The sequence below is a fragment of the Gadus morhua genome, chromosome 23, assembly GCF_902167405.1.
Source record: "Gadus morhua chromosome 23, gadMor3.0, whole genome shotgun sequence".
NCBI lineage: Eukaryota > Metazoa > Chordata > Actinopteri > Gadiformes > Gadidae > Gadus > Gadus morhua.
This window is the reverse complement of record NC_044070.1, coordinates 13,738,134-13,751,227: the sequence shown is the minus strand read 5'-3', so window position 1 is coordinate 13,751,227 and position 13,094 is coordinate 13,738,134. Positions and strand designations below refer to the sequence as shown.

Sequence of the window (13,094 nt, the reverse complement as noted above, 5' to 3'; positions counted from 1 at the left end):
TGCCATCCACTGTTTATGCGGTTTATTCAAGTTGAGGAAATATGGAAATACCAAGGACTGGCTATTAAAGGCTACTTTAATAGGGATCTTTTTATGGCTCGTAGTAATCCCCATGTTATTTGTGATATTAACAGGTACACAATGATTTCTAAACAGCAGCATACATAGGCAACACAGCAGAGACCCTCCAAGAGGAACGTAGGTACCCACCCACAATGTAAAATAGGCGCCTCTGATTGGTCTATCATGTTCTGTCAGTCGTTGACACTCTGGAGAGAAAAAAAAGCCTCGGTTAGTTTGTTGACTCAGACAGGCTGCTTCACTCCGCTTCGCTTTCCCACACCAGTTCTGCACGGATTTATTTTCTCTGAGGACTTTTGTTTTGAAGGGGACTGTGGTTTTTACGAAGTTGCATAGCTCAAGTGCTTTTGCTACATTTTATTGCACTGTAGCCGAAGATATAAATTTAGCCTATTCTTTTTTATTTATCCAAATAAAAAAAATGACTCAATTCAATAAGGGACCGGCCTACGGATTATCCGCCGAAGTCAAAAGCAAAGTAAGTAGGCTGTTTTTTTTCTCCTTCGTAAATGAAAAGGCGTTTTACACGAATTCATCTTTCGTGGAGCGATCTTTCAATTAAATCAGAAGTCGAGGACTTGAAGGGCTTACAAAGTTGAACCACATGTCGGGCTCATCATGAATGCTGGCTTTATGCGTTCACCTATGAATAAACACACTTTTCTCCCGAACTTTGCAGACCAATTCATCGCAGTCGATTTGCATCGCCCCGATTGGCATTTTTTTCCATGCATGTGCAACCTTTCATTGTTTTTTATTTAATCTCTTCTAAAGTTTCCATTTTGTCTCTTGATGTGGAGCTACTGCGGTCTGGTTTGGAGGAGATGTGGGATCCTATTGTGCAGTGAACGCCAAAGTTTGTGCCTTTTTTGGTAATTCTCTTTTGGGATGTATAACGTTACTGAAGGTAAAATGCCATGGAAATACTTGATTATAGTGAAATCCAGATCAAGCTCATTGTTCCTATAGGGAGGAGCTCCGCTAGCTGCAGCACAGTAGATGGCTCCTGAGACCGTTTAGTTTACTTGTGGGAATGATTATCCTATTCACTTTTAATCCCCTCAACTTTTACTGCACAGTGATGTGTGCCAGTAGGCATAAAAGTGTAAATAAAAAGCCACATTTTGTGTTTCAACACGATCTAATACGTTTGCCTCATGCTCTATCTGCTTTGCAGACGTCGAAGAACCTTTGTAAACAAATTAGTTTTTTAGGATGGGAAATCTGTTTGTGTCGTAAATTATGCTCGATTTTCAGACTGACGATGGTGTATAGGCCTTATGTCGCATCAATGGGTTTTTGGAGTTGTCTCCTGTTCGTAGGAAATGGCTAAATCATGACATCATAGGAAAAACCTCAGAGCAGGAGCCGATTTTAATAGGCCCTTTTTAGTGAATAGGTCGAATTCCACAGATAGGCTTTAACTTGCATAATGTTGTTTACAGTCACGTTAGTTTGGTTAACAGAAACACGGAAGGTCAACACTCAACCGGCGTTTTATTTTTTTAATGAACCTTTAACGGAACACTAATTGAAAGGGAATTATATTCTGCCGCAGGCCAACAGTCTACCTTTCTAAAGGTGAAGTCTTATTTTCGTTTTCTCAATTCCAGTTTTCACTTAACTGGAAAACCAAAATGTGACGCAGAGACATTTTCCTGGGACAAAAGAATGTGGCCGGGCAGGGGGCCCTCTCCCTCTGCGGGCTGTGTTGCTATAGGTGTGATTCCCTACCCTGGGCTCCTTGGGAAGCTGCGCGCGCTGCATGCCTGGAATTCCAGAGCTCAAATGAAGCACTTACACTTACACTATATATCATACTACCACACGCACACGCACACGGGATTCAGGAGCCTACTAGCCCTCATGAAACATATCATTGGAAATCCTATTGTCTATTAAAGCTTAGTTGTATTTTTCTGAATGAAGTTGGTTTTAATGTCTAAAGTGATGATTTAGACGAAAGCTATGCATAACTTTACTAAATATCTCCCTATATAAAGTGTAAGTTCACACTTTGCTTCTTTCAATCCGTCAAACCCATTGGCTCACAGGAGCTTCTGGAAGTGTATTTGGGGAACTGCAGTTGAAAATTGATTCCAATCCCATGTTAATCTTTTTTTTTTTTTCTCTTTTTTTTCATTCTTTCCACCGTCACTGCCAATATGCTGGCCAGTGGCCACACTTTTTTTTAACTGGAGTGCAGTCGCTCAACATCCACTGGCGTGTGCGTGTGTGTGTGTGTGTGATGGAGAGCATGAAAAACAGCTCAGCCAAGCTGTTTTCTGCCTGTTAACACAGCAATGAACGCCATGAACACTTGTCACTCAATGAGTTTCCTATAAATACTGATGCACCAGTACTCCCCTCTCCCACCACCAACAAACTAACAATGATCTTCTCAGACAGGAGACTGAATCCAATCTATTGGTTCGGGGTCATGAAATGACCTTGTAGGCATAACCTTTCAACATGCTATTGATGAATCAATACTGAAGTGAAGGATGTTGCAGATTTGTCCCGAGGTTAACTTGTCCTCTTCAAACCCCTCGTTACTATAACAATCTTCTACTCTGGTCTAGCGTTGTTGTTCTGTTTCGGGTCAGTGATGGGAGCAACAAGCGAATCATGCCAATATTACATTACTGCTGTTATTTTATTGACTATTTAAAGGTCTCAGATGGTTAATACTATAATTTCACTAATTGAAATGTAGTGCCCCAGATAGAGCCAGCCTCCTCTTGTCTACCTGGTCTTGGTTGTTAGTTTATAATGAATCTGGGTATGCCGTAGGCCACGGCAACTCCTCCTATTCAGAACCTCCTCCTTCTAGTCAGGGAAGCGAGATGGAGAAGTGCTGGCAGAGTATTAGATTGGCAGCCCGAGAGCCCTCCCACGCGCCAGCGCTCTGTTTACACGCTTCTCCCCAGACCCTTGTCTTGGACAGCCCTGGCAGAGTTCATGAACTCTCACGAAGACTCGTTCCTCTAGTTAAACCCGCTGGAGTTATTTTAGCTTTAGGTTTTCATGGATGTTTATGCAAAATAACCTGTTTAGTGCTTATTGCGTGAGGTGTTTTTGTTTTGTTGATTCAAATTATTGTTATTATATTGAGAAATGTCCCCTTCATTAATAATCATTTGCAAAAGATTATCTAGCCAAGCATGGAATGTGATTTTCTTTGAAATGGCTACCCTGTTTGAATGACTTTTTGGAAAATTTTGGAACCTAATCTACAATGCTTTTGTCTGATCTGAAATACTGTTTGTCGTACTGAATTACGGTTTGCTTTTCTTACTATAGATAGACAATCTTTAAACCTGTTTGCAGCTGACACTAACTTGGCAAGAAGCTACAGTTCCCTGTCCACTCCTTTTTTGAAGTTTTAAAGAAAATATTTTTTTAATGAGTGAAATATGTTTGCCAGAAATTCAGATGTAGTAGTAACAATATTTATTCTTGACATTTGACTTTACCCACATTTCAGTGCAAGCAAGCTCCATAATTATTTGTCCATTGTCAATGGACGCCTTAAGGTAAACTAGTTGTTCCTAGTTTGGGACCGGTAATCCTTGTGTCTCTTGTGTCTCTAAAAAAAGTGTGTCTCTTGTCTTTGTTTTTCCCTTTCCCGTCGTGGTTTTAGTTAGATCATGGCCGGGCCTGTTGCCTCTGAACTAAGCAAACAGATCTTTGTTTGTTTAGGGCTTGCCGGACAAAAGTCCTTAAACCAAGTACCATTGTGACCAATACAAATGGGAGACTAATAATCCTTTATGCGTTGGTTGGTTATTGCAGTAGAGTGAATCATTAATGTCCCCCAGGGGACAATTGGTTGTACAACAGTAGCCTACTCAAAGTAGTCCCATGCAAACAACAAATGGATTACACCAACATCGTAATCATCAGAGATAAAGCCATACAATCAATGAGGGCCAGCCTGGGACATACTGGGAGTCAACTCTTAAACTAAACGAGTGATAAGAATGACAATTCACAACCGTGTAAGCTAGTTAAAAATCAAACATTAACAAGGAAGCCTCTTGACTCCATTTGTTGAAGAAACCAATGGCTTAATTTATAAGAGGATGGTCTGTACCATCCTGGGAAACTGAACGTGTCCCCTGATTGGAGGCGATGGACCTCTCCACACAGAGGGTGCAGAGTGTCTTCCCAGTGGCTCTGCACAGCTGAAGATTGGTAAATGTCAAATGGCATTTAATGACAATACTGCCGACGACAGCAGCTTATTGAACCACATCTGCCTCAATTGATCAGAGTAGGCAGCTCGACTAAAGAAGGCCTTTGTGCCTGTTCCCACAAGCTCGGGCCCAGTGGACCCCCGCAAGTGCGTCCTCTTATTCAGATCCAGACCTCTAGAATAACGGGATGCAGTGGCGGTTGTTATTGTCCCGCCGCACCTCACCAGGCATTCAGTTTTTGTTGGGACTGCATTTCTTTTTCTTTTTTATCGAGACGTTCTCGTCTCCGTAAGACTACTAAGTCTCACAGACAATGGATTATTTCAATCCACTTCCACCCCTGTCAAGAAGCAGGTGTGGTTTTTCTGTGCTATGTTTACACACACACACACACACACACACACACACACACACACACACACACACACACACACACACACACACACACACACACACACACACACACACACACACACACACACACACACACACACACACGTAGTGCTGTCGCTCCGTGGGCGATCATTCATTGGCCTTTAAACTCAATGGGAAGAGGGGGAGGGGGGGGGCGGTTCTGGCCCAGAGCCCGGATGTATAGGGCTCAGCTTGAGGCTTCCCTGGGAGAGGGGCGACTAACGTGGCGTCGCTGCCCCCCCCCCCCCCCCCCCCCCCCCCCCCCCCGTCCTGACTTCACGACCTCTGCATGGCCACTACAACAAGGTATCAGTGCCAAGGGCAGCTCCCCTTATTTACAACTCAACCGACGTGGCCAACTGGCCATCCTTCAGAGTAATGGCTCTTGTGGGAGTGCGGGGGGGGGGGGGGGGGGGGGGGGCGGTGTAGGAGGGCGGGGGGAGACCTCCTGGGAGGCTGTATACAGTATTTTTCCCATGCAATGTGCTGACACTGCGACGTTCTTCGAAGTCAGTGTGGCGTTCAGTCTGCCAGGCTGCACCTTGATAGGTCTGTTGTTGTTAACCAAATGCTTTCATTAATGAACAGGATGGAGACTGTTGTTCTGGTTGTCATGGTCCCTTCACGAAAGTTGAGGAACTGTTTTTCCAAGTTGGGTTTTACCTTTCAATATGGTTTTGTTGTAGTAGTTTCAGGTTTTATCCTTTTTATAGCAAAGAAAACCTGACCTGTGTTTATTTCTATCGAGTTCAGAATTGTTTAGAGTCTTTTTCTATCTACAGTATAGCACAAATACTTTTCAATCAAAGCTCAAATAAAGTAAACATTTTATTTGAGACCATTGGATGATTGCTTCCATTTCTGTTTTCAATAAGAAAAAGATCTCTGCTTTCTAGAGGCTGTAAATCTGTCACTTGTGTTCCTGTCTTGGTTTGGAAGGCTGTGAGACACTGCTCTTCACTTGACTTCCAGCTAGGAATGTTAAAGTAATGGAAACTGGTTTTACCTTATGATTATTCTGTTGTCTGTTCAGTTGACATTGATGTCAACTGTCGATCAACCTTTATTCTTTGAATCTCTTCCCAAGTTGAGTCGGGCTGTGGTTAAATATTAAAGGGAACCAGCTGCAATATTGATCTAGCCATAGTGCAGTAAACGCCATGTGTATGATTCACTAAATGGTTAATCTGCATTGTGGTGCTAGCCAACATGGGGTCACACACCGGTGGTTGGCCAACTGCTCGTTTCAGTTCAGGCACTGCGGTCCTCGTTCACATTAAGATTGTTGTCCATTTGATCCGAGAGGGTTTTGACCCCCAATTCCTTCTCTTTCAACTATAACCACATGCCATTGTTCAGTGGAGGGGTTTTCCACGTAGGGCTGGGCTGTAGACTGGCTAGCTGGTTACTTATGTGGCTGGAATCCAAATGTTTGCTGATATAACGGTTACAATTGATATCATTAACACAAGTGTGTTTTTTACAACCTAGTGTTGGCATGTATTGTGGGTGGGTGCATGTCTACATTGGTTTTTAAAAAGGTGAACGGGTTCCACATTGCTTTCTCTCTTGGTCTGTGGCTGTATGTTTTTCATACTGTCATAACTGGGTAGGTACTAGAGAGACGGGATTGGCTGAAAGGTCGTCAGGGGGGACAGTTTTCAACTTTGACATTTCTTGTTTTATCCCAGATTTTGTAATGCCTCAGAAGATAAAAGAGAACAGGATCTTTTTTAGTTTTTTTCTTCGAAGTGAACTGGTGTGGAGTGAGAGGAGGGAAATCTCTTCTCTATAATCACCCTCTCCCTGCTCTAGCCCTCTCTCTTGCGCTCTTTCTGTCTCTCTCTCTCTTTCTGTGCTCTCCGTGTTTCCCAGAGGAGAACTCCAAAATCTGCGTACACTAAATCCCTGTCTGATTAATTCCTAAATGACAGTGCTTTCCAGCCTGGTACTATGGACAACTTTCCACTTTAACCTTTTCTCTCCAACCTCCCATGCAGTCATGGTCGTGGAACACAACATCGCTTGCCCTTTAACAAGAGCGCGTGAACATTTTAGCTTTTGTTTTTTCTCTCGCTCCAGTGGGTAATATGAGGAACGATACAGATATGTATTCAGCCTCAAGTTACAAACTAAGCAGTTTGGTCACATCCTGCCCTGGTGGCGTCTGGTTTCTGGATGCTACACTGAAACGGCGATTGGAGGCTGGGGGGGGCATGGAACGTAGCCGAAATGAAACAATCCTTTCTGTTTGCGTGAAGGCCAGCAGAAGTGCAGACTCTGTACAGTGGACGAACTTCAATGTGTTCTCGTTTTTTTCGGTGGTCCAAACTGTGCTGAACTGCTGATGTGAAGTGATGCGGTCAAACTTTATTTTCCTCACTATACTATCGAAGCCTTCCATAATTCCATCCATAGCACTCGGGGCTCGAAGATCTCATGAGAGTCGGCGATCTCCCAGTTGATGGAGCCTGCGTAGCACGTTTTATGGAGTTCAAACCGGGCATCGTGTTCCCCGTCCTCCGCTCCTCACCTCTGCCCAGTTTTGGTGCTTGCGATGAGCGCACATATAACGTATTTGGCACACCTTTCATCACCCAGTAGTTGGCAACACGGGCGTTTGCAAATCTGTACAATGTCTGACGACAATTTGATCGTCTATTTTAAGTGGTCGGGACTGGTTGGGGTGTAGAAGCTGTTAAGGGTTCCCATTATGGGTTGTATTTAGACAAGATTCAGCACCTTTCCTTGTTTAGATACTATAGCAGGACCCCATCTCGTGGAAGCCCCCAAACTGAAAATGTCTGGTCAGACTTTCAAGGTCTGTATTCCTTCCGTTTGAAATGGCCAAATAGGCAACTGTAAAATGTGCTATTTCAGTTCCCGTTCCAGTGGTCAATGTCCTGCAGTACCCCCCCAGGATGAGGGGGAACTACTGGGGTTTGGCAGGAAGACCAGATGTTTTATCTCTCTCCCTCGCTCTCTTTCTTTTATTGTAGTCCTCAGAAACTGACGAGCTAGGAACGCTGTGTTTACGGGACTGCAGCCAATACTAGAGTGCTGTTTACAACGAGCCCATGAGCTAATGGCTGCAGCCGCCATGGAAGTTTTATTACAGGAAAGACCAAAAGGGATTGTTTCACACACCATCGTCTGCCCGGAAACGCACGCACGGTCAAGGACCTTTCGCTGTTCAGAGTCACTTTTTATACTTCCCACTTGTAAAAGAAATGTTCCATCTACTGACTGATTTGGGAAACATGTGTTTTTCTGACCCATTCTGATTGCATGTATACCTTTCCATAATGTGAGCTTCCAGATGTAAATTCACATGGCGAACGTCATTTTCCTATTTATTTTCTGCTGCCTCCATTTCAGTTCCTGAAATCTGACTAGACTTGACCTTGACCTAGAGATGGAGTGTTTACAAGAAGGACGGAAAGAAAATAAGCCGTAGAGATGGGGCTCACAAGTGGACTCGTTCTCACAAATAGCGCTTCTTGGATGGAGAGAGTTTTCAGACGCAATCAGTTGTGATCTTAGGCCTGTTCTTTTTGAGGTCGAGGCTAGAGCGAAACAATGCTGATCCGAATGGTGTAGTTTGACATGCGGAATCTGTGCCAGACTGTCATTTTCAGCACAACAAACCCAGATGGAAGTCGTACACTATTGTTTGGATGTATTTTCCGATTCGGAATTCTTGGATGCCCAAGCTTTCTTATGTATATAGCAATAGCCTTACCTAGTAAGAGTCCAGTTGGATCAGCAATGGTTGCAACCACCACAATTGTAGCAACAATGCAAAGTTGGGCTGGACTTCAAAGAAGTCTTTGATCTTCTGAAGCAGGGTCTCTGGGCCTTATAGTCCATGTGGTTAGTTGTGTATCAATTCTGTTGTAACCCCTTCTGCCCCCCATCTGGGGAATCTAAAAGGAAGAAATCCTAACGGAAAAGAAGAGGGTGGGGGAAAGTGGCTTTGCTTTCAGCATCTAAAGGCAATTGTTCACACAACGCAAAATAAACATGCAATTCATTTTCCTCTGTACACGTACCATTACCAACATGTTAATGCTTATTTGACGGGCACAACGTATATATCTGAAAACACTGACTTACAATTGTGATGGCAAAACTACTGGTATGGACGACTTTTGAACATCTAAATGCTCTCTGGGCCGAAATGTTTTAGTCCTACGGATGTCATACTTCTCTACAAGGCCTCTGATGTTTTGACCCGTCAGTTTGTCATTGGTTTCGGTTGACCAATGCACATAACGTCACTTGAGATGTTGGTCTTCAAAAGCCGCAAGATGACCGGCATATTTTAGTTTCTGAGGAGGGTTGGGCGATGCGGATGTTTTCCTTAAGCACACACCAGTTGCACTGTTTTTAAGTCACAATTAACATTGTTAATTAATCATATGTATTGTTTGACCCTTGCCTAGATCGCTCAGAAGTACGACCTGCAACGGGAAGAGGAGCTGCGCTACTGGATCGAGGAGGTGACCGGGATGCCCATTGGAGACAACTTCCAGAAGGGATTGAAAGATGGGGTCATCCTGAGCGAGTAAGTGTGTGTTTGTGTGTGTGCGTGTGTGTGTGTTTGCGCGCTGATGGGGTTGACATTGCAGATGTGTGGTGGACTTGCAATGTTCTGGGCTGAGCTCTGCAAGAAAATAAAATATGCTCATGTCCAATATCCAGTTATGGTCAGAACAGCAGATCATAATGAGTCTCTTTTCACACTTGATTGGCTCCTGTCAGCCAAATGATGATGTTCCATGTCTGATCTTATCTCGCTTGCCTTCCCCCAGATTGATTAACAAACTGCAGCCCGGCTCGGTGAAGAAGATCAATCACTCACAACTCAACTGGCACAAGGTGAGACCTAAGTGTTTTTACCCTCATTTTATAGAACTGTTCATTTCCTTCATGGATCCTTGCAACAAACAAAAAAAGTTCCCAATAATAATGAAGCTATTCAGAACACGACCTGGGAACAAGTCATTCATGAAACTCGCACCGCTTCAAGTGACCGAGCCAGCGCTGCACTCTAACCCTGCTCTGAGCTGGGATTCCCCAGTACCCCCAACACACACAGTCATTCCCATTCTTCTCTCTCTTCGCCTCCCTGCAGCTGGAGAACCTCGGGAACTTCATCAAAGCCATCTTGGCCTACGGCATGAAGCCCAACGACATCTTTGAGGCCAACGACCTGTTTGAAAACGGGAACCTCACTCAAGTTCAGACCACACTGCTTGCCCTGGCGAACATGGTGAGCCACCGCAGACCTACTATGAACGCTCATGTGTTTGTGTCCTCTGTGTTCGCCCTCCCCTCTTTTTCTCTCCCAATTTTTTTTTCAACAGCCATTGTTAGTGAGTAACCTATTTTTGTTTTCTTAGGCAAAGACCAAAGGTATTGACACAAAGTTTGACATTGGTGTGAAATATGCAGACAAACAGGCTCGGCATTTCGACGACGACAAGATCAAGGCAGGCCAGTGTGTCATTGGACTACAGGTGCGACCGTTTAAGCACTTTTGTGTGTTTGTTGTATGTTTTTGCATGTATGTATCTAACAGGAAAAAATTCGTTCTTCTATTCAGATGGGAACAAACAAGTGTGCGAGTCAGGCAGGAATGACTGCTTATGGCACCAGAAGACATCTCTATGACCCAAAGACGCACACGGACAAACCCTTCGACCAGACCACCATCAGCCTCCAGATGGGCACCAACAAGGGAGCCAGCCAGGTGAGGAATCGCCCACCAAGCCCCCGCAGGGCCGTGGCGATGGAGTCAAATGTTGTTGATCAAGAGTTGATAAGAAAGTCGAATCAAAACCACTTTGACTGAACCCCCATGCACTTATGCTCAACACTGATGTGTGAAAATTGCAAAACAAAATAGTGTATAAAACGTCCATTTTAAGCCCGGGTGTCTATTTTGCTTCCATCATGATCACCACCAGGGCCTTTATTTTGGACAAGCCTTTTAATTCCTTTCTCAAAGAGCTTTCGCAAAACGAAAAGCGGAAGAATCAGTTTTTTGTAGATTCTACCCAAGCCGTTTACTGTAATTAGACCAATAAACACGCAAGAGATATAAACAGAGCACTAAAGGACCAGCCAACGGCAGCTTGTACGGTCTTAAGAGAGCCGCGGTCTTAAGTGTTGGACTACCTCACTGTAGTCCAACACTTTCTCTTTCACCACTCTATAATCATAGCATGATTGTGTGGTTGTGTATGTAAGACGTGTTGGGGAAAGTACGGAACAATCCCATATTAAGGGACAGGTGGCAAACCTAGATGGGGTAATGCATTCCTTCGGTAGTTAATTCATTGTATCGTCTTTTATTTTCAGCATGTATAACAATAAAAAAAGATCAACAAATAGACCACTTTGAGGTGGAGGCCAAAAACACAAACTTCAAAGCCAAAGTCAGCTTTATTGTCATTTCCAAATTATGTGCCAGACAATTAGAGGAATTGAAATTGCGTTAGTCTCTGACCCACGGTACAATAAAGAGAAAAGGAGAAAACTTGGGGCAATACTTCTGAATGCTTCCGGGTTTACAATTGCGGACCGGCGTATATTTGTCTAAAACAAGTTGCCTCACCTTCTGAGGGCCTCCTGCTTGAAACGCCTTCTCCCCTGAAACCCATCGTTAATGTATCGCCTCGGCGTGTGCTCTGTGTCCGAGCAGGCAGGCATGTCCGCCCCGGGCACCCGCAGGGACATCTACGACCAGAAGTCGGCCGTGCCCATGGACAACTCCACCATCTCCCTGCAGATGGGCACCAACAAGGTGGCGTCGCAGAAGGGCATGAGCGTGTACGGGCTGGGCCGGCAGGTGTACGACCCCAAGTACTGTGCCACGGCCACGGAACCGGCCGTCCACACCAACGGCAGCCAGGGCACGGGCACCAACGGATCGGAAATCAGCGACAGTGACTATCAGGCGGAGTTCCCCGACGAGGAGTACCCGGCCGGTTACCACGACGACTACAGCACCCATTACAACGACCAGGGTATTGACTATTAGTGGCTACCTGCACACCGCCCCGTCCCCCCCGTCCCCCCTCCCAACCACGAGACGGCCTGCCCCTTTAACCCCTTCCCTACTATACCGCTAGTCGGAGCAGTATTAACACAATGCGTATTTTATCGACAACACAACAGAGCAAGTCTTTTGCTATCCTCGCTAGTCTTCGTTTTTTCTTTTACTCTTTTTTGTTTCTAAGCAATAAGATTCAGTCGTTGCCTTGAGTGCGTTTCACCTCATTCGCTACTCCCCCCCCCAACCTAAGCGGCGATGGTTTAAATGATTCTCTTTCATTCATTACAATAGAACCGTGAGGTTAATGTTTCCGCGTTTTGTTTAGTTTTTTGAGCACGAGTACATTCCTTTTAAAAAAAAAAGAAAGAAAATCTACTGTTTTTATAAAAAATATAAAAAATACAGGACACTGTGAACTAGCAATAGCATTCGTCTAACCAGCGTTGTAGCAACAGCCAAGTTTAAAATCCAACTTGTCTATCCCTTATCTTTTTGTTTTTAAATTGTGATGCTTCATAATTGATATGTATGAATAATGTACCAGTTTCCATGTACCTGTTTTTCAAGGTTAAAAAGACTGCTTTGACCAACCTCCAACACCAATATACACACACTTGCCCGCATCTCCCATTGAGTTGGAGGATCAGACTGTAGTTCGTGCCATTCCAGTTTTATCAATTGGGGCTATGGAGGTGATTCCCGCTGTCCCAGCATGTTACAATGTCCATTGTTTCCTTTTACATTCCTAAAGTGTATTTATTGCCATGTGTCTGATCATAAACCAGTCCCTTGTGTGATGTTTTCTTTTAAAGATAAATTGTATGTTTCAATATAAATAAAGCCTTAAATTCCTTGGATCCTAAAGTATCTTTTTACAGTGCTTAGTTTCTGAATGAGTCCTATTTGTGGTCTATTGTATGGCTGAGCGCTATCGTGTAACTTGGTCTCCAAGATCAACAAAGAATTCAAACATTCCCTTGTAAATCTGATTAACTTTTCATCACAAAAGGAATTCATTATTCAAGATTAATGAAAAGGTGAGCATTATTTGTTTTAATACGGTCTCTAATAACCTCAGCTCCTCAACTTTACATTTTTGTTATGCGGACTAACACCCTAAATCATCAACCATAATCATTACATAATCAGAACTAACGGAACCTTATTGTGTCTTGTAGTCAGGCTCTGCAAAGCTAACCTGCGACTATTAACCTGTGAGAGTATAGAAGTGACACATCCCATGCCCCAAAAGTTGCTTTCTTCATTCAAATATTGGCTTATGGACCTCCTTGGTACTGTTTGCAGTGTCAACATAGAGTAGTTGACACAAATACAAA

The 13,094-nt window shown here is 43.9% G+C and overlaps 1 protein-coding gene across 2 annotated transcripts; it reads left to right on the top strand.

Annotated features, from left to right (window-relative positions):
* The first annotated feature begins 280 nt into the window (after positions 1-280).
* On the top strand, positions 281-12,614 carry LOC115537048 (calponin-3). Of its 2 annotated transcripts, XM_030348654.1 has the most exons (8): positions 281-559; positions 9,140-9,261; positions 9,509-9,575; positions 9,832-9,969; positions 10,100-10,216; positions 10,303-10,449; positions 11,404-11,728; positions 12,325-12,614. In XM_030348654.1, exons 1-8 carry the CDS (start codon positions 503-505, stop codon positions 12,327-12,329), a joined length of 978 nt encoding a protein of 325 aa, XP_030204514.1. In that variant the 5' UTR covers positions 281-502; the 3' UTR covers positions 12,330-12,614. The 2 variants fall into 2 exon arrangements, with proteins under 2 accessions (XP_030204514.1, XP_030204513.1); XM_030348653.1 differs by having other exon boundaries at positions 11,404-12,614.
* Positions 12,615-13,094: the final 480 nt, after the last annotated feature.

Bases quoted from the DNA above. Each gene is read 5' to 3' on its own strand.
- LOC115537048 (XM_030348653.1), top strand. From the start codon at position 503: ATGACTCAATTCAATAAGGGACCGGCCTACGGATTATCCGCCGAAGTC. The intron at 560-9,139 runs GTAAGTAGGCTG...ACCCTTGCCTAG, and splicing joins CCGCCGAAGTCAAAAGCAAA to ATCGCTCAGAAGTACGACCT. The intron at 9,970-10,099 runs GTGAGCCACCGC...TTGTTTTCTTAG, and splicing joins TGCTTGCCCTGGCGAACATG to GCAAAGACCAAAGGTATTGA.